This window comes from Liolophura sinensis, chromosome 6 (assembly GCF_032854445.1).
Source record: "Liolophura sinensis isolate JHLJ2023 chromosome 6, CUHK_Ljap_v2, whole genome shotgun sequence".
In the NCBI taxonomy this organism is placed as follows: domain Eukaryota; kingdom Metazoa; phylum Mollusca; class Polyplacophora; order Chitonida; family Chitonidae; genus Liolophura; species Liolophura sinensis.
The window spans coordinates 26,966,081-26,985,853 of NC_088300.1; the positions used below are offsets into that span (position 1 = coordinate 26,966,081).

General features: G+C 39.8%; 1 protein-coding gene across 1 annotated transcript; it reads left to right on the top strand.

The window, feature by feature from the left end:
• Positions 1-12,191: 12,191 nt before the first annotated feature.
• LOC135469101 (beta-microseminoprotein-like) lies at positions 12,192-15,620 on the top strand. Its single transcript, XM_064747629.1, has 3 exons — positions 12,192-12,481; positions 14,428-14,551; positions 15,101-15,620. Exons 1-3 carry the CDS (start codon positions 12,385-12,387, stop codon positions 15,222-15,224), a joined length of 345 nt encoding a protein of 114 aa, XP_064603699.1. The 5' UTR covers positions 12,192-12,384; the 3' UTR covers positions 15,225-15,620.
• The last annotated feature ends 4,153 nt before the right edge of the window (positions 15,621-19,773 follow it).

Consider the following 19,773-nt stretch of genomic DNA (forward strand, 5'->3'; position numbering starts at 1 on the left):
ATGACGAATTGCCTGGAAACCAATTAACTGGTGATTACATTTGCTCAAGCGAAGGAGATGGCAATCAGAAATATTCCATACAAGTCTCAATTATGATGTTTTCTACCTGAGGCGTACCTTATACACGAGAGTGGCTTGTGTGATCACTGGTAAACGCGCAATACGTGGCCGGGGCAATCTAACCTCAACTGAGGTGGCCAAACGAGTTATGTAAGGCCACAAATAGAGCAATGTACTGAAAATAGGTGGTGCAATTTAAATAAAACTAGATCTGTTACGCAATTCATGCGTGTAATCAATAAAAATTGAGCCACACAAAAAAAGCAATTTCTGATCGTAATGGTTTGTGTGGGTTGTAGCTATGTACAGTATGCACCCGGGCGGCTTTTCATGAAACTTGGTGTGTTCAGTGCATATAAACAATTGGTTTGTACCCAACATAATCAATATATATATATATATATATATATATATATATATATATATATATATAAATACAAAATACACAAGATAGAATGCATCGTAAGGAAGTGTAGTGTGGCCGATGCAACTCTATAAAAGCAATTTAAGTAGCTGGTATCTCTGGTTTACGGTCTTTAGTCAGGAGTTTTGTAAGTTATGCAGGGCGAAGGCTGGTGGTTTACTCCGTATACATTTCAGTGTCATCACCTGATCGTCGTCACTTACATTAGTGAAAAATTCTTGGCACAGCGTTTAACACTAATCAATACATCGATATAAGACAAGAAAACAACAAAAAAACAGTTGTAGTCAATCACAGAGAACAACCATTTTTGATTAATTAATCAATAAACAGACTTGCGAAATAATTAATATAAATGACATTAGCGAGCGAAGATAAGACACTTATGGCTTAGACAAACGATTTTTTCTAGATTTTATTTACTCGGATGAGTTTTATGTTTACTGGCGATTGCTTTCTGGTGGCACTGGCTAACGTAAATCGACGTACGCGTCTGTTTGCTGTCAAAACAGTGACGTTCACATCAATTCTTACCCAAGACAGCAAACCCATGCATGTTAACGTATTGTTCGAAATGCGTATCCGAAGAAACAAATGGCGGCCATATTAAACTAAGGACGATAACTCTTTCGTAGCAATACAACAGCAGACGTAGCCCAGGATTCAGAACATAAGTGGCTACTATTTCCTGCAGAGTTTGTTGCCTGCGTAAGGACGTCCCTCAAGACTTGTACTGACTGAATTGTTGTGTAGTGTAAAACTTGCAAGGCCCGGACGTTTGTGGGCACACGTGCACCTTGGCCAAACAGCTGGCCCGGCTGCTCCACATTCCTCTGGCCAACTCCCACAACAGGAAGTCCACAAATGAGAATTTCACTGCATTTCTAAACTTCCGATTTGCTTTAATATATACGTACTTACGTAACGTGTTTGTATACTCCCCTAAAGAGATGAACACCGCGCGTCTGAAACCGGAAGTGGTTTCTGGAGAGAGTGAGACTATGCAGCAGATACCGGAGTGGAATTTCGGACGTACTTGCCTGGCATCCCCCCAGATTAAAGCATGTGAATTATGCAATCTATGTACGGAAACTAAGTCTTTCTATTTTTAGTTCCCTTGACAAAGTGAAAACAACCTCCTTAAATATTCATCTGAGCTTCAAAGTATCAAACCTTTTCGTTTTAGGGAACGAAATATAGCGTGTTGGAGTGGTTATAGTCAGAAATGATGAACACATCCAATTTCAATGGTACGTTCGAGTTACCTTGTCATTAAAAATAATGCTGTTTATTTATTTATTTGATTTCTGTTTAAAGCCATCTTCAAGAATGCTTCACCTAAATACGATACCCAGAGAAAACCAGTGATTTTTGGCAAGTTACTGCTGAACATTTAGTAATGCAATGTTGTTTATTTACGTGTTCATTCAGTATGGATTTGGTGTACCCATATCTCCTGTTACCTTTCCTGTATGGCAAGTTGGATCTACATTTGATGGAGTATAACACATATTTCATTTGTACCAGTCTCTCTCTGGGTTTGTATACGCTGAAAACGGTCCATTTGTTTACTGTAAATTTGCATCATGTTCTTGGGTTTACTGGAGAGGCATTACACAAAGTTCTGGCAAAACAGGGCCATCATCAGCGGCTCACTATGTAGCCGGAATGCTGCGGACTAACCCATATGTATATCACATTTGGGGAACAACAACAATGCCGCGAGGCGTTATAAATCTATGATGGGAGTGGGTCGTCGCGAATTTAAGTTGTTAAGGTGATAGCTATTCAATTACTATACGATAAAGGTGCAGGTTCAAACCCGGCCTTGACCGAAATAATGATGGAAGCAATGTTAACCCCAATCAAACAAATACATCAAACTTGGTCATGGACAGGCTCGCTGCTCGTTAGAACTTGGCGACCAAAAGCGGACGACAACGCTCATGTGCCCGTTTGTACGCTCTAACGTTCAATGAAGGCCACCAATATTGTACGGATATCCCTGCGTCAGAATGGACTCCCTGAAGCCGTTCGCAAGTTCGAACTTCTCTATGCCAGGATGTTTAATTAATCATGTACAAAGCGAAGGGTGTTGGTTTACTCTGGAGTTTCATCCGCCCATGAATTCGCATTCTTGTTCATTTAATTCAGGTTTAACGCAGTCAGATTTTTGGTTGGAAGAAACAAGGTGAAGCCCTGACATATCTCTTGACTGGGAGTCGGAGCTGAACGAGGATGGGCTGGATTTGATAAACGATCTTATTGATCAATCGCTAATTGACGTACTGGTACTGGACTTGTGCAAATGGGCACTATCGTGACAAAACCATGCATGCAACTAATGTTGGAAGCGACCTTGAAAGCACAGTTAACACGTTAATCTCCACAGATTGTGTGACCGTTCAAATATCACTGATGACATGCTTATATACTCTCGCCTAGAATAAAATCATATACTTTCAAAATGAAGACATTTCCCCGATCTCATTGTTCGTGGTGCTTCGGTGACAATAATCGGTGGACGGGGCTTGTATGGCCGCTTGTATACACACAATGCAACTTGTGCAGAAGACCACATGTTTTCACCATATCTGTATATCTCACACAAGTGATTATAATTCGCATATCTGTACATGTCACACCAGTGACTATAATATGTATATCTCTATATGTCACACAAGTGACTATAAAATGCATATCTGTATATGTCACACAAATAACTATTCTAGGCATATCTGTTTATGTAACACAAGTGACTATAAAATGCATATGTGTGTATCTCACACGTGTGACTTTGGCCTATTAAGATGTTGGTCAATGCTGTAAACAGAGGTAACCACAGCGTACGAGGTAAACCACCGACCTTTGCAAAGTGGAAACAATACGTATGCTTGGATTGTAAAATCAGGAGAATTTCATAGCACTCTCATACATCGCCCCGATATGGCTGAAGTAATGCTAAAGCGGCGTTAATTCATGCATAATCATTCATTCGTCATTGATACATTCGAATCGAGTTAGATCTATGAAAGGCGGTATGTGTCGTGATCAGAAACACAAATTAACCCGCCTAAAACAAGTCCTGATTTAGCTCACGTTTTCTGTATGTATATACACGACGATTAAAGAAAAAAGTTTTATTATTCACAAGCACTATGGCGTAAAGGCAGAGTCATGTGTTTTCACACAGCTCTGAGTGGGCCTTTACTTTTGCCTGCCTGTATATGTACAAATACGTATCTTCGCATTTACTCATTCCTCCCAGCAGTGTGATCTCTACCATTTCCCTCGCCCCCGTTCATACTGCCCACACAAACACCCAGACCTCCCAACCGTAGAAAGCTAACACTCATTTATCTCCATTAGTATGTCACGAAGGCGTGAATATAGTTATGCATAAACAGTAAATACACAGTAGCGAGCAACTACTGTGTTGATATAAGCAGATAGTAGATATTTATGTGATTGGCGGGAATAAGCGTTTTTTGGTATAAATAACTTCACCACCTTGCTAAAAACAACAGGCAACGTCTGGAAATGTTGTGAGATATTTAATGAGATTAACACCATCCAACGTTTGCAATTTATGTGATATTTTGTCATATTTTCTAATTAAACACGAAAATCATGCTTATGTGCACATGTAGTCTACAGCGTGCATGTTGACACATAGGTAAATATCATAAGTAAATATCTAGTAAATATCATTGTATAATTGTAGCACCTGGAGAATGTGTTAACTTAATTGATAGATATGGTCAGTTTATAGTTTCCTGGCCAGTTATTGATCAAGCTGAAAGGAGTGAGATTACTTATTATTTTTCGAATCATGAGGTCCCCTTGACGTGGGCAGGGAAAAGAATATAACATCACGGTCCTTTATGAGAAAAACTTGGTGAAGAGCCGACCAACCCAGTTCTCTCTCTTGCTGAAGAGAACTTGCCCTATTGGCTACTCATTTATAACATTATTTTGTCCTCAGTGAAGGCACTACCATAAATACTTAAAAGACAAACTACACTTAATGTTATCTTCGAATATTAATTGATTTTTGGGTTTTGGCTGCATGGTTTTACTGAAAAAGTGTTTGTTTGCTTTTGTTCTGATTGTGGGTGATGTCATTCAAATATTGAAACGTATTGATGCTTATTCCTGATTCTGGCGTGTTTTCGACAAGATATGTTGCTGAAGTCTTGCCAATATGGTGTTAAATCCTGCTCTTTTATTTATTTCTTCAATCCTTTTTTCATTTTAAAATCTTAAGACAGTTCTTTTTTTTTCACTGGTTGGTTCAAATAATATAGCATTGTCTCAAATTCCTGAATGTTCGCCCATCAACGTCTTCACAAGCACACTTGTGCAATTCGAGAGAATCCGTGGTCTGTCGTTATTTTCGATCGTCACGGCCTCGACTATTTCTGCCGCTTCACTGTCTACGAATATCTGCCTTATCATAATTACAATAACGTCTTACTGAGTTGTTTTCACCATTGGTTATGCGTAACTGTCCTTCATCGGCATCATACGGGCTGTTACACATGGGGTCAAGGTCATCTAGATATAGAATACTAGAAGAAACATGGCCAAGCCCGTGAATGGAGAAGAAATAAATCATATTCCCCTATCAAATTTAAGGACGGCGCCATTTGAACTGCTCATTTAACCAGGAAGGTATTTTGAGATAACGTCAAGTAAGACGCTGATGTTATAGAGTACATCATGGTATATAACCTAAGAGGGGAATGGATAACTGGGGCCCTCTCGGCCTTAGCCTTGGCCGACAATCATGTAAACCATGACACACGTAAACCATGAAGAGTTGTTCCTCCAAGTCGATACCCGTAATCTATGCGACTAAACAGACATTTGTATACCAGCCGTCCACAAAAATAGACGTTCCAGATCAACGGTTACAAGGTCAAAGCGACGTTTAACACAAACCACCAAAAAACCAAGAAAGTATATCAAGTACAAAATTAGGACGGAATTATGCAAAAAGAAACATTCAGTAGTTCAATATTCAAATACTTTTTAAAATATTTATCTTAGTTGAGCTCTGATTGCAGCTGTTCAGATATACAACTTGGCTATATAATTAAACACGATGAATAAACTGACCACAATGCGCACTGCCAAAACAATGTAAAACACCAGATTCATTATAGCAATTATTTGATTTATTTAATTGTTTTTTTTACGCTGTGGCAAAGAACATTTCACATATAGGAGGCGGTAAGCGTTATGTTGGTGGCCGAGTGGTAAATGTGTCGGTTTTTCAATTGCTCTGACACATGAGAGGCGTGTTCAATCCCAGCCTTGGAGCGTGAATTTGTGTATTTAACTCAGTGTCACTAATCGTGGGGGCTTGCCGACGATGGATAGTTGGGAAACTTGCCAAAGGTCGGCCGTACACGTCGGACACTCCGTTATCCTCTCTCATAAAACCGGCCACCATGATATATGAGTATAAACTTCTTTTGTGACCACCTAAAAAGAATCGGTGACGTCACGGTATGTGTTTGTTCAATGCGGTCCAGAAAGGTCACCGTCTGGAATCTCAGTCTATATTTGCATTTTATTCACTGTACAAAAATGTAAAAAGAAAAAATAATAACAATAATCAAATATCATATTTCAAATCAGAAAGAAATGGCCTTCAGGGCGACGAGTAAAAACTTTATTTGGAGGTGGTCAGTTCTTTTAAGTAGTAGTTTACTAGTGCTTTTTGTGGATGAAAGACCAAGTCAAGGGTTTTATTCATTTCAGTCACTGCACATTCACTGTACAAAAAAAGATCAAACCTCATATTTGAAATCGGCACGAAATGGCCTTTTGTACAAAGCTGTAAAAGTGAGATGGTGAAAACCGGGCCCCGAGATTACAAGTGGGGGCCTTGAGTTTACATGTCAGGGCCCCGACATAATTGACCAATCATAATGGTTACGCTATAATATCATCTGTATATAGGGGGCTACTGCCTGATCGTCGGTGCCATTCTGCTTTTCCAAATTAAATCTTGTCGGTTGCAAATTACACTTTCTCAGCCCCAAATTGTTCTTTTAGACGACAAGAAACGCCAACACGATTTATAGGAAAACCTCAAACAATCTGGGATTATTATTAACAAAGTAAACATTCAACCAAATAATACGATAAGATTAAAAATATCACAGCCGACTTCAGATATGTATGTGACATAAAGTTAAGGCCTTTGGTCCTAAAGTATATATAGCTTGTATTTGTTCCACCCTGGCTGGATGAAGTACATTCGAATAGTGTCTCACATATAGCTATTGCAGTTGAGGTCGAAAGAGCTAGGCTATATAAGGGCGAGGCTGCTCCTTGTATTTTGTATTTTATTTAGTCCATATGTCTCTTTGAAATCTGTTTATTAATAAGCTGCCTCGTTGGTATAGGGAAATGCATTGCCCGCCTAAAACAAGTCGGACTCGACTGATGTACTCTTTCAGTACGTCAGTGTTTCTACGTAGACCTAGTCGTGCCAGTCAAGCACGGCAGCTGAGAATATGTGTTTTAAAACAGATTGGAATTAACCCGTGTGGACGATGATGCCCATTGTAATCATTGTTATTGTTTTAAAATACAAGTTATTTATCTCCTGGTAAGGCCCTAGTCAAAATATGTAGTTATCAGTGAGAAATGCTCGTGTATGGCTGCCATATTGACTGTTTGATGGCAAACGACCTATTAATGGCCAATTGAGTCCGAGCCCAGACTTCTAAGCTCGTCGGAGGTTAAAAAAAATGATTTTCTCTTTCCAAATTTTTTTTTCACCATGTCATTTGTTTTTTACCTTCCAAGAACCCTTTTCCCTCTCTTCCAAAAATGTTATTTTCACCATGTCACTTTTACGGCTCAGTACTTTTGGGCGACGAGAAAAGACTTTATTTTAAGTTGGTCGGTTCATTTAAAAAGTAATCAATGAAACAGAACGAGCGCTAAGTGCTTTTTCTAGATGAAAGTGCAAACGAAGGTTTTCAATCATTTTTTTTTCACTGTATAAGAATGTTAAAAAAAATATCCAATGTCATGTTTGAAATCAACACGAAATGGCCTTTAGGGCGATGAGTAAGGTTTTTATTTTATCGTGGTCATTTCTTTTAAAAAGTATTCCCCTAAATAGAATGGCCGTAAGGTGTTTTTTCCTAGATGAGACCAAAAACCAAGATGTAGATTATTGCCGTTTACAACATACCAGACGTACTGAATCGAACCTGCGATAGTTGGATTCGAACCTTGGACCTCACCTAATTCTAACAGGAAGTTTGCAGCTGCACGGCGAGACTTACTCTTTAAGCGACAAGGTCCTCGAGGGTTAGCTCCGACAGGCGTTGTGGGGAAGTGTGGGGTTGAGTGGTGGGGCGGATAAGTATATCAGTTTGGCAGGTGATGAGAAAGTATAATTAGATTCATGACTAATTATACTTCTAAACCCGGAAAATATCCCGCCACGTGTTCCCCATAAAGCTCCTATAGATACCGACACCAAGGGATATTTTTAAACACTCTCAGTTTCCTTTAAATTAAACGAATTATACCAAAGTATATTCGAAGGTTATGTACGTACTACCAGGTGATGCTTTGCTCACTGAATGTTTACACCGGTTTGGCACAGATTTTGTTGGGTTAATTGGCGCTGGACATGGTATTTGGTAATACCTCAGCCGTGAGGCAGTTAAATGAAGCTCATTCTTGTCACGCTGGGCCACTGAATTGCAACAACACTGTTTACAGGACATCTTATACATTGGGATTATGGGCACCTAGAAGATATATCCAAATACATGTGGTGCGAAAATTCAATACTATAATTTAATATATTCTTCGAATTAAATTTTTATGAGTGCTGAGCAACAGGCGATGCAGCAGCAAGTGTCATTTTAAAGTCTTTGGTATGACCCGACATGGGTTTGATCCCGGGTCTCCCGACTTCGAGGCGGGGCTCGGAATACTAGGCCACCGAAGCGGTCCACGAGCGCGGTTGTCACCAAGGCCACATGGACAGTGATAGCAGGGAAGTCGTACTCGCCGGGAATTAATTCGTGTGTCCTAGCGATAGAAGGGTATGTACCTGGACCACGCCCTGACGCCCATACCAGAACTAGTACTATTTACGGGATTTCTATTCTCTTTACACTGAAAAGTGTCATACAAAAAAGTTCAAAAATCTTTCGTACAAATTTACATTATCAGTGGTTTCACCTTCACTGTATTAATTTGCTAAGTTAAGCAGGTGATATAATTGTAAGTTGCTGTTAACTTTTTTCGGCTTCAGTATTGCCGCGATCTACAACCGCTGTTTTTCAGCGCATCTTAGGACACAGACCCCCATTACAACTTGCGTTTTTCAGTAGGGACGATTGTAGTTCTGTGTATTTTAGGGTGTAAAGTCTTTTTTTGCTGCCAGCCTGCCGTTTTTAGTGTACAAGTGCATGCTTGGTATGAAAATGATGGAAATTGTCTAAGCTTTGCGCAGGTATGAGTTTTAATGGTGAAAGTTTGAAATTCTGGGCGAGAGGACACAAGGAGACAGGTGGTGACGAGGCTGCGAGTGACGTCCCCTTGGCGTTGCTAAGCACCCCTCCCAGCTGCCGACATGTAAAGGTCCAGATTTTGACGGTCAACCTATGTCAAGATTTTTACAGCTTCTTTCTCTCAGGCTGGGCCAGGTATGCACCAAAGCTTATTGGCCTCGGAATGTTTGGGACTGAGCTACAGCGCTAAACGTTAACATTGTCGCTTATGGAAAACTAATGGGGGTCTGTGGCCTGATCTGTCCACTTGTGCCAAAACATGTAATATGTCACTGTGTGCTCAGATTTGGCAACAGCCTGATAATATTTGGTGGGTACATCTGCGATGTGGTTTGCATTGACATGGAACTTGATTGAGCAGTTTTAAAGCTTTTTAATTCTATATTTTCCCCACATATCCATTTTGTCTAAAAATCGGCTAAAACGCTCTGTGGTCAAGGGTAGTACAGGAGTATAAACAGACTGGAACAAACACAGACAATGTTTCATTGTTCCTGGTTTTTAAAATGTCTCTTTTGGGGCTGACATTTGATAAATAATGCAAAATTTGAGTGCTGCGAGTGAAATTGGAGTATGTGGCTGATAGATAGGGTGGTGTGATTAAGGATGGTCAATAAGGCCTTGCATCACATATAAGGGCCCAGCCTCACACAGGTGGATAAAAACACATCAGCAGATTAATTTACTTGGCTAGAGTAGTAGAGAGGGCCAGTGTGCATTTAATTTACAAACCAAGTCAGGTTCCTCCCATGTGTGCCACCACACACTAGGTAAATGTGCTTCAAATCATCCTGCAGGTCACAAAACATGAAAAACAGGCATCTCTGCTGAAACACTGTCTGCTGTTTTGGGCATAGACTTGAAGTGGACAAGGTAAATTTTCCTCTTTAAACTTAAAAATAAACCACTGTAGGCATGTAGTTTTCATTGCATGTGTATATTCATTCCTCTGACAAGTTACATGTGCACTCACACAGTATGTGTGGCGTTGGAACAAAAATGATCAATTTCAAGTTTCTAGCATACATGTGAGTGTGATCTGTTGGAATATTGCCCTTGTGAAAATGAGTCTCTGCCCCACCAGGTGTCTGTTTTTCCACCAGAACATAGTACGCTGTTCCTGCGACATCTCAAAGGAGTTTTTGTTTTAGTATCTGGCCCAGTGTGGCATCCACCTCCCTGGGCAGCTGGGATTTTTTTTATGTTTCCAATGTCCTCACACACAAGTTAGAAATTAGACAGCTACATATGTCTTTCACATCCTAGTTTAATACCTATTGAGCTTTTGTCTTGGTTTCCCTCTTTAGATCTTGTCTCCCAAACATGGCGTCAGTGAACTTTGCCTTGTTTATGCATATATTGAACTGGGATCTACCTAGGTGAGTGGGGTCTGCTAGCCGTTCAGCTTCCTCAAAGGCCTGACCATTCGGATGCAGTCTTCCACTCCCTTGGCCGACCTAGAATCCCCGTCATTGGTCCGGTACTACACCATGACACATACCCCTCCGGCCCCCCCACCCCCCCAACCGGGGAAACGTCACAGGTTTCTCATATATATACGGACAGTTTGAATGTCCATTCCTCATGCCCACCCAGCAACACCCAGTGTGGAACCTGATTACGGATGTAATTTCTCACTGATTATTTGAGGATTTCTGTGTTGTTACAGGTTAAAAAGTATAGCTTTTCCCCTCTTCTTGGGTCCCTTCAACATGTCTTGGGAGGGTTGCCTTGCTGACTGTCTGAATGACCAATGTGCATGTACTGTGTGGCTTTATTTTTGTAAGTGGCAAATTCATATTTCTCCCCTCTACTTATCTCTTGTAGATGCCAGTGTCACACTTTGGTGTTTGTTATGTGGAAAGTACTAAATTAGTCTGAGGCAACAACACAGGTGGTGGGATTCTTTTGCACTGTGAGTTGAGGTAAGCCAGCCAACCAATGGCAGCCATGGGGGAGACGGGAAAGGGGGGTAGTGTGTGTGTGGGGGGGAGTGGGTGATCTTTTAAAGGGTTTTATCATGTGAATCACTATGTAAAAGGGATACTAGTCTTTTCTTTAGCCCTATCCATGGAAACTCTGCCTATGAGCATTTCTATATCAATTTGGATGCATATGTTTACTTTGATGGTGATCAAAATGTACTTTTCTGGAATTTTGAAACTCCGCTTTGCTACCCACCTGTATCACTTTAAGTCAAATTTTGCACAAAGTTGCTAAAAGGTATGTCCTATATTTTGTAAGTGAATTGTCAGATAATATACATGTCTTTTGATATATATTTTGACACTTTTGGCTTTTAAGTATTTTCTTAACACTGCTGTAAACAAGAAAATCTACTTGAAAATCCATAATTTTCTAAATGTTTGTCAATGGAAAATGTAAAATACTTTGTCATTGGAATTTTTTCATTTTTCTTGCAGATATACATACCAGCTTTCCAAAACATTTGACCTGGTTAAGATATTTTCAATGGTATGTGCACTACAGAGCTTTGAACTTGGTGCTTGAGGACGGACAAACAGACACATTTCCAAGATAGGGGTACCCCAAGTTAAATTCCTCCTACTGAAAAGTTTTTGCATGTATCAAGCTGTAACTTTATGTGTGAGGTTTAGAGGTAGTAAGCATTATGTGGTGCAAAAATGATTGATTTTAAAAAAAGTTGGCTGGTGTGATAGGACACAGACCCCCATTACAACTTGCGTTTTTCAGTAGGGACGATTGTAGTTCTGTGTATTTTAGGGTGTAAAGTCTTTTTTTGCTGCCAGCCTGCCGTTTTTGGTGTACAAGTGCATGCTTGGTATGAAAATGATGGAAATTGTCTAAGCTTTGCGCAGGTATGAGTTTTAATGGTGAAAGTTTGAAATTCTGGGCGAGAGGACACAAGGAGACAGGTGGTGACAAGGCTGCGAGTGACGTCCCCTTGGCGTTGCTAGGCACCCCTCCCAGCTGCCGGCATGTAAAGGTCCAGATTTTTCCAGTCAACCTATGTCAAGATTTTTACAGCTTCTTTCTCTCAGGCTGGGCCAGGTATGCACCAAAGCTTATTGGCCTCGGAATGTTTGGGACTGAGCTACAGCGCTAAACGTTAACATTGTCGCTTATGGAAAACTAATGGGGGTCTGTGGCCATCTTCGAGGAGAACAGCGGCGCATGCCCAGTGAATCCTCAAGCAATGGCGGACAGTCGGTCATCTTTGTCAAGATGCGATTTCCAAACAAGTAAACAAGGGATGCAAATGGATGTCTGAAAAACCTCGCTGAAGACTAATGTGTAAGGGATATTTCATACAGCTACCTGGGGTCTTGGAAAGCCAGGTTTAGTGGTCAACAAAAAAACATGCGTTCATGGATAATGCTACTGGCACTGGCAGCCGTGGTGGTGGAAGAAGTCTGCGGTTTCTGCGCCTCGTCAAGAGTTCAGCAAGAGATTACCGGTAAGAATCTTACAAACCACGGAAAACGAAAATTATGACGCCTCATAAACCAGATAAAATATACCTCATTCAGCGTTGCCGGCGCCTCAGATAATACGTGGGTAGACGGTGGCGCTTAGTAAGACGGTGGGGAATGGAGCTGCTGGCTCCTTCCAAGAGGCTCGGTGCCTTGGTTTTTCCTGAGTGTGTATGTAAGAGAGTAAACAGGCGAGCATACCCCGACTGTACATCCATGCCTGTCTGTGGACACCTAGCTAAGCTGGTTTGCTGGTAATGTGTAACACGTGTTTTGCGGGTCCGCATGCAGCCAATCTGTTTCTCCCCATGCCCAGCCTCCAGTTTCAGCCATGCCACTCATCTATAATACACATCTGGCTTTAGGTAACCCACGGAATCTGCTGACCTGTTTTTATGTTAACTCTCATTGGAGGAATTTAGGTATTTGTGTGTAAACAAAATGTCACTAATTGTTCGGGCGATGTACGCGAAATATGTACATATAAGCCTATGTAGTTTGATAAGTACAATTCTTAAAAGAGTGGTTGTTTTGTTTGGTGTAGTCTAAGTCTAGAAAGTCTCTTCTTATTCATGTAGACCATTGAGAAAAACAAGAGCACAAGGCGAATATTGCTTGCTAATTGAACTTTATTTGCTCGAATGCCACAAAGATGTCTTTTTGTAGGATATAGCTATTATTATGAAATATTATACAACATATAGAGAATAAAATCTGAGCAGCGACGACAGTGACAGTGATGGAAAATGGTCACGTGTCAGATTACCTCAGTTAGAGTTTTATACAACTGTTCATATAAATATTTAAAAAGCAGGAACTTACATAAGCCCTAAAACATGCCCGAAGAATTAGGTAAAAAAAGTACAGTGATGGTACTAGACATCACTACTCAATCAATACTCAAAACGCTATGTTGTCATGTCATCAAAAATCAATAAAAATTAGTATCGACATTTACAGCGCTGCCTCAGTGTAACGTCATGCATACAGAAGATACCGGCATGGTGTCACTTCAGATAGTGATCAGTTCAACTTGCATTACCCTTTCCCTTCTGCTCAGCGCCACACCATAGAAGCACAGAGATTTCGAATTTTAAAGTTTTAACTAGGATAACTGCCTCTGACTTGAACCTCGTTATTAAAGGAGAAGAAAACTTAAAATCATGATACTATAGGCTGAAAAGAGCACATTTTTTTCTTTCTGGTGGTGCCTGCTGCATAATTTTGCGTTTTTTACTTGCCATACACGTAAAGCCTGAAAACGGCAAAGCTGGCAATTTCCCTCCTAACACAGAAGACACCAGGACTAGTTCTTAGGAAAATTGAAGTCGCCCACTGCGGATTTTGGCGCTGATTTTATTTATAAGTAATCAACTTGAGGTACATTTGAGATTTTTTTATGGCATGCACCTGCGAGAAAATGCAGGTTTCAGTGGTATTTGTTTGATATTTAACTTTTCTTCTCCTTTAAACGCACGAGATGGACGCTCAAGATGAGGTGTATCTCAGCGGAGCATTAATGTTAATTGTTCATACCACCGAAATAAAACAGCTGTGATGTGCGTTGTTATGTATTGCCCATTTTCAACCCATATTTGTTTTACACCGTAATCAAGAATATTTCTCCTATACGACGAAGTCCAACATTATGGTGGGAGGAATCCGGGCAGAGCCCGGGGGAAACCCACAATCATCCGCAGGTTGCTGTCAGAGCTCCCCATGTACGACCGGAGAGGAAGCCAGCATTAGCTGGGCTTGAACTCACAGCCGCCGCATTTCATGGTCAGATTTCTGGGTCATATTTAGTTTAGAGAAAAGATCGACAGGGAGTTTGAGATGAAGATGTGGCGTTTGTATTTTTATATCCTTATCGAAGCCTGTTAATTTGTATTTTACAAGTAGTAATCGAATCATGTACTTATGCTTGTAGAATTCGGCACGATCGTTCGCTACTGCGAGTGGCGGGGGATGCCTATCTTACCGGGTAGTGTACTCTACGACAAGGAAAGTTGTCTGAAGGTGTCTTGTTCCGAATTTGGCCTGAAAGCTTGCGGGTATGTACCAAACAAATCAGATGTGTTTTGATGAAGTTTTTCTACCCCGTAAAAGAACTTCAGCAATGACAGCTAACACGTCACTGCGTCAATTTCAACATTTTAACGCACACACACAAACACGCACATACATGGGCATGATCGTGGTGTGCGATTGATGAATCAGGACACAACGCTGACATTCGCTCGATGTATTCACAGCGTAGAAAATTTTGAAAGCGTGCACGTCGTTAACTGAAAACACGTTTTCTCAACATTTATCTTTACACGCATGCATTCAAAGGTGGATGACGGGAGGTATATAAATAAATAATGGTAGGAGAAAGATAAAAACGGTAAAATTTGAATAATACAACTGTATGAGAAATCTTCTTTGAACTTTATTTGTGTTTCGAATTAGAGCTCTGATCTAAGAGTTTCAGTGATATTTAATATGTTTATGTACATGTTCTCTGTAGTATATGATTAGAAGTCCGATAACAGGTTAGAAGTCCGATAACACATCCGTTTCCAAAAGCAGTCTACATGAAATTTATAATTTGTTGACAGATTCGGTATTAACACAGGCACGATGAGAGGTCCGGTTGGATGTAGGGCCGTGTCCGACGGTTGTCAGGTCAGATTCATCCGCGCAGATGACCCTACGCAGCAGTGCCAGTTACCAGACAAGTGACCAAAGTTCAGAGAGAAGGAACTACTTGAACTATATGCTATTGAACTATTTAAGGAAAAGGTTTTATGCAGAAATCTTGTTACCACCAATGTGCAATTATTTTGGATCATCTTCTTTTGTGTGATTATGAACACATATTCATGTATTTCATAGAATCAATTCAAATAAAAATTTGTCACATTTTCACCTAAAGAAAATATGCGTTATAATAAATCTGTTAAAGGAAATCCTTAGCTATTAAATGTTATACAGATGTTTTGGTAAGAGCTAATGCATAACATTAAGGGATAAAAGGATTAAGGGATTCATGAAAAGAACTTTAGAACAAAGATCCCGGTTCTAATAATCCCTCTATTTTATTTATATTTTCCGCCAGGGGCCGGAAATTTTCTGAAATGATGTCATCTGTTAACTTACTGAGAATCCGGTAACAGCTTAGCATCCTCTAGTTCGGGCTTTTCTTCTCACATTTTATTTAAACAATTAGCTCAAGTTAATTAACACATAATTTAGCATACAATATAACATGTAACATAACATGTCACATATTGTATGTTACATAACGTAATATAAGGTCGGTGTAAATAACGGCACACACAATACACGGTATACAGTATACAGTACCACAGGTATCGTGACATCCTGACATGGCGCCAGCAAATTGGGGAATAGTTTGCCAATGATGAAGTCTTAGGCCTGTCTGCCGGATTGAACCCGGGTGTCTGATAACCGTATGATTGTAGTGTGGGTGTTTCTAACTGATTCAAGTAATTGCTTATATGCATGCAAATTTAGAACTCTTGCCTTCACTGAATGGCTTTACCTTTCAAGTGCTGGACCACGGCGAATGCAGGGCCGTTGATGAGATCGAATGCCAGCACTCGTTGTTTCCGCTTTGGCGTTTAGTCAGGAGTTTGTGTACACGGTAGTCAGAAGTAGACCTATACACGGTAAAAGGAGGCGCTTTACTCCGGGGTATTCCGGTTTCCTACACCCATAAACATGACTCCACTGAAATGAAATTGAGAGTTACACTCTGTATTGTAGAAAAACACTGATATAACAAGATAACATTGGCAGTTGAATATAGGCTGATACTGATGGCTGTTAAAATAAAGGCTGATCATGTTGGCCGTGCAATAAAGGTTGTCATCAAAGAGTACAATGAATATGTTTCATTGTTTCATGCATCAGATTTATTTATTTATTTATTTGATTGGTGTTTTACTCCGTACTCAAGAATATTTCAGTTATACGGCGGCAAGCATTATGGTGGGTGGAAACCGGGCAGAGCCCGGGGGAAACCCACGACCATCCGCAGGTTGCTGTCAGACCTTCAAAATAATGAAAGAAGTGTTTTAAAAGAGTTTAATGCAATGTGTTTATATGCAATGTCACTTATAGGTGTTTTTTTTACAACAGAGATATAATATGGCATCACTTGAATTAAAGTGGAGTAAGGGTGTGTAGAAATGTTTAACGTATTAAAGTTTGTTCTGGTTGATAATGGCAAAGCTGTTAGAGAAGCTACAATACAACATTTGTCTATAATGTGTCGCGTATGTTTTCCTTGTGTGGATGGTATTTACACAGCAATTTGAAGGTCACACCACACATGTTTTACACTTGTTCCTCAGCTTGGCATTACGACTTCAAAGTGTGTGACCCATTAGCCGCCATCTTAATGACGTCACGTGGTCCCGATCGTTCCGCGAGAGAAGCCGCGCAGCCGGTGATTAACATCATGTGGTATCAACTAGAGAAGTTATTTTGTCATCTGAAACAGTTGATTTTCGCAAAAACAATACATTTTTGTGCCAAAAATATAAGTCGTACTATTTTTAACAAACCCCTCGCAGTCTTGATTTTGGAAGGCAACTTTGATAAAATAGCCTTATCTGAAGCCGTTTTAAATACATCGCTTTCAAAAATATGATACCAATCTTTCTCACCAGATCATTCATAACATCTGTATTTACTCACCAGTTACCAAACAAAGCAAACGATAAATACAAGCTTGTATAGGTCGTAAAGTGATCCATTTATTTACTAAATGAACGACACAGTATATTAATTTACTAGTTGGAAAATAAGCGATTTGACTGCTACGCAGTATTTGCAAAGTCTTAGTACCAAACCACATCCACATACACATTCGTTCAAAACAATTGTTTACAAGCTGCCCAGCAAACATTCTCACATCTGGAAATAATCCAATCAATAAAACTGTACTTACCCGAATTCTATCCAATCAAAACACTTGTTAGTAACGAATGCTGGGCGTCGCTGGGTTTTCTCAAGGAAAGGTTGTTGTATTACGAACGAGATCTGCTTAACCTTATCAAGCACTGATGTGGAATGTCGATCTAGTTTTGTTTGTAGCCATCACTGTCTTGGTGATCAGAATACTGCGTCACTAGAAACAAAGAACAACCCTCCACATGGTTGAGACTCAACCATATACGGTGGGTGGGGGAGAAAGTGGGTTGGGGTGTAAGTCTGAAAGAGTACTTAATATACAAAGGAGTATATTGGTCATAAATCTATGTCTTTGGCCCAAATAAAGCATTGTAACCATGAAACAAAGAGCTGTCTTAAGCTTCCAGTCATTTTGATAAGACATGATCGTTGTTAAGGTCGCACTAAGTTAAATACAATTCAACTTTTTAAAACCGATCTCAGTTTTTGAAGATGTCAACGTCACAAAATATCAAAAAATAAATGATTGGAATTTCGTGTAATTTGTAGCGGGAGTAGAATACACGTCTTTTTAATGAAGTTAATTCTGCAAATATGTTTCTCAACACAAGGTTCAGTTTTTCATAAATCCTATAAGTTCAAATTTTACATTCAAAATTAAAATTTTGTCACATTCTACAATGTCCACGCTAGTAGGAGTAACAAAATAATTCGTTGGTAGTGAGCGATGAAGTTTTCAAGTGAAACAAAAACAGGATCATAAGAAATACAATTTACTATTCCACATGTACTTATGCCCATGTGTTAACTGAATATATAATGTCGTAGCTCTCTGCATTGATATGGGAAAGAATTAACAAAATGATAGCAGTCAAGTAGAGTTGTTTCCCTTGTTACCGCACGAGATTAACAAGACCAATAGGATAATGATACCAAGAGAATATCGCCTAACTCTTATCCTGGTTTGTTCACTGTATATATGTAAAAAAAATACGCCGAGTAAAAATATCCTTTATCCCAAGGTCCCCTATCTTAATTTGCGCTAGTATTTACACTTTTTCAAATAAGTGTGATGCAGGTGTGGAATATATCATATTATTTGGCGAAATCTCATTTTTGGCGTCTGAAACCATTCCAAGCAGTTTGAGCAGCTATGCATGCCTTTTTTTCTTTCTAACTATCTGTAAAATGACAAACTCAACTGCCAAAACTGCCTTTCGTTTGTGGCCCACAACACCTTGTGTATTTCGCTGGGTTGTCTGGCTGAGAATTACAGTGCTATAGTCTATTTCTTTTAGCCAGTCGCCTATTTTCAGCCGTCTGTAAAAGTTTTGGTATAACATAATCCTACAAATGAATTGTATTTTGTCTCTAGTTGATGATCTAGCGACAACATGGCTTGGGAGTTCGATATTAACAAATTTTATGATAAAATGCTGGCCGCCGTCGTTTGGGTGAAGTATTCTTGAATACGGCGTGAAACACCAATCAAATAAATAAGTAAATATTATCAGGAAACCAATGAGGTCTATTCGTAGAGACATTAGTGTAGGCTGCAAGTGCAACTACGTGGCGGTGTTTTTCAAGTGGTTGGGTTGCAGCTGTAGTATAATAGATAACTAACTCTCAACGCGCATGATTCAACAAGCCTTTTCTGTTCGCATATTTATAACGTTACTCGATGTAGACTCAATAACGAGGATGCACGCCATGGATGCATGGATATTAGTAGTCTTTATTTTGGTGCCCAGTGATATATGTTAACACCATCCTTTTATCTTGAACCACAGTCCAATATGAATCAGTATGTTCTGTATCAATATCCATATCAGTGTCCGTGTCAGACTGACTGAAAGCAAGAGACAAGACAAGTTTTAGAATTTAACCTGCACGCTGATATACAATTGAACAATTTACATGGAGTTATCTCCCTTCACTGGTACCTATCGCTGTCAGAGTACATTTCCGCATTTAACGTTGACACACAAAGGTCATAAGAACATTCATAAAAAAATTAGCCACAAAATATGGTGGGTATCAGATCAAACATTTTAAATATTTGACCGTTTTGGCAGACCTCTGTTATCCACGGAATGAGACTGAAAATGTTAGAGGCCGACAGCGTGCTTCTCGCACACAATTATCATGTCTGCTCTATCTGGGTTCAACTAAACGCTGAAGAGAAACTATATCGAAAACGGACAAATATACACGAGACCATTACAGGCGGCAAAGTTTGACCACTACACTCGGAAACAAGCTTAAAAATATATCATTATGAACATTATTTTATATACAATAAAATGGACGTCCAACATATAGATGTCTACACCTTGTGGTGTTACGTCTC

What these genes read in the sequence shown, in the direction of transcription:
- LOC135469101 (XM_064747629.1), top strand. Translation starts at nt 12,385, where the DNA reads ATGCGTTCATGGATAATGCTACTGGCACTGGCAGCCGTGGTGGTGGAA. An exon ending in AGTTCAGCAAGAGATTACCG is followed by an intron (nt 12,482 to 14,427) that starts GTAAGAATCTTA and finishes TTATGCTTGTAG; the next exon opens with AATTCGGCACGATCGTTCGC. An exon ending in TTTGGCCTGAAAGCTTGCGG is followed by an intron (nt 14,552 to 15,100) that starts GTATGTACCAAA and finishes ATTTGTTGACAG; the next exon opens with ATTCGGTATTAACACAGGCA.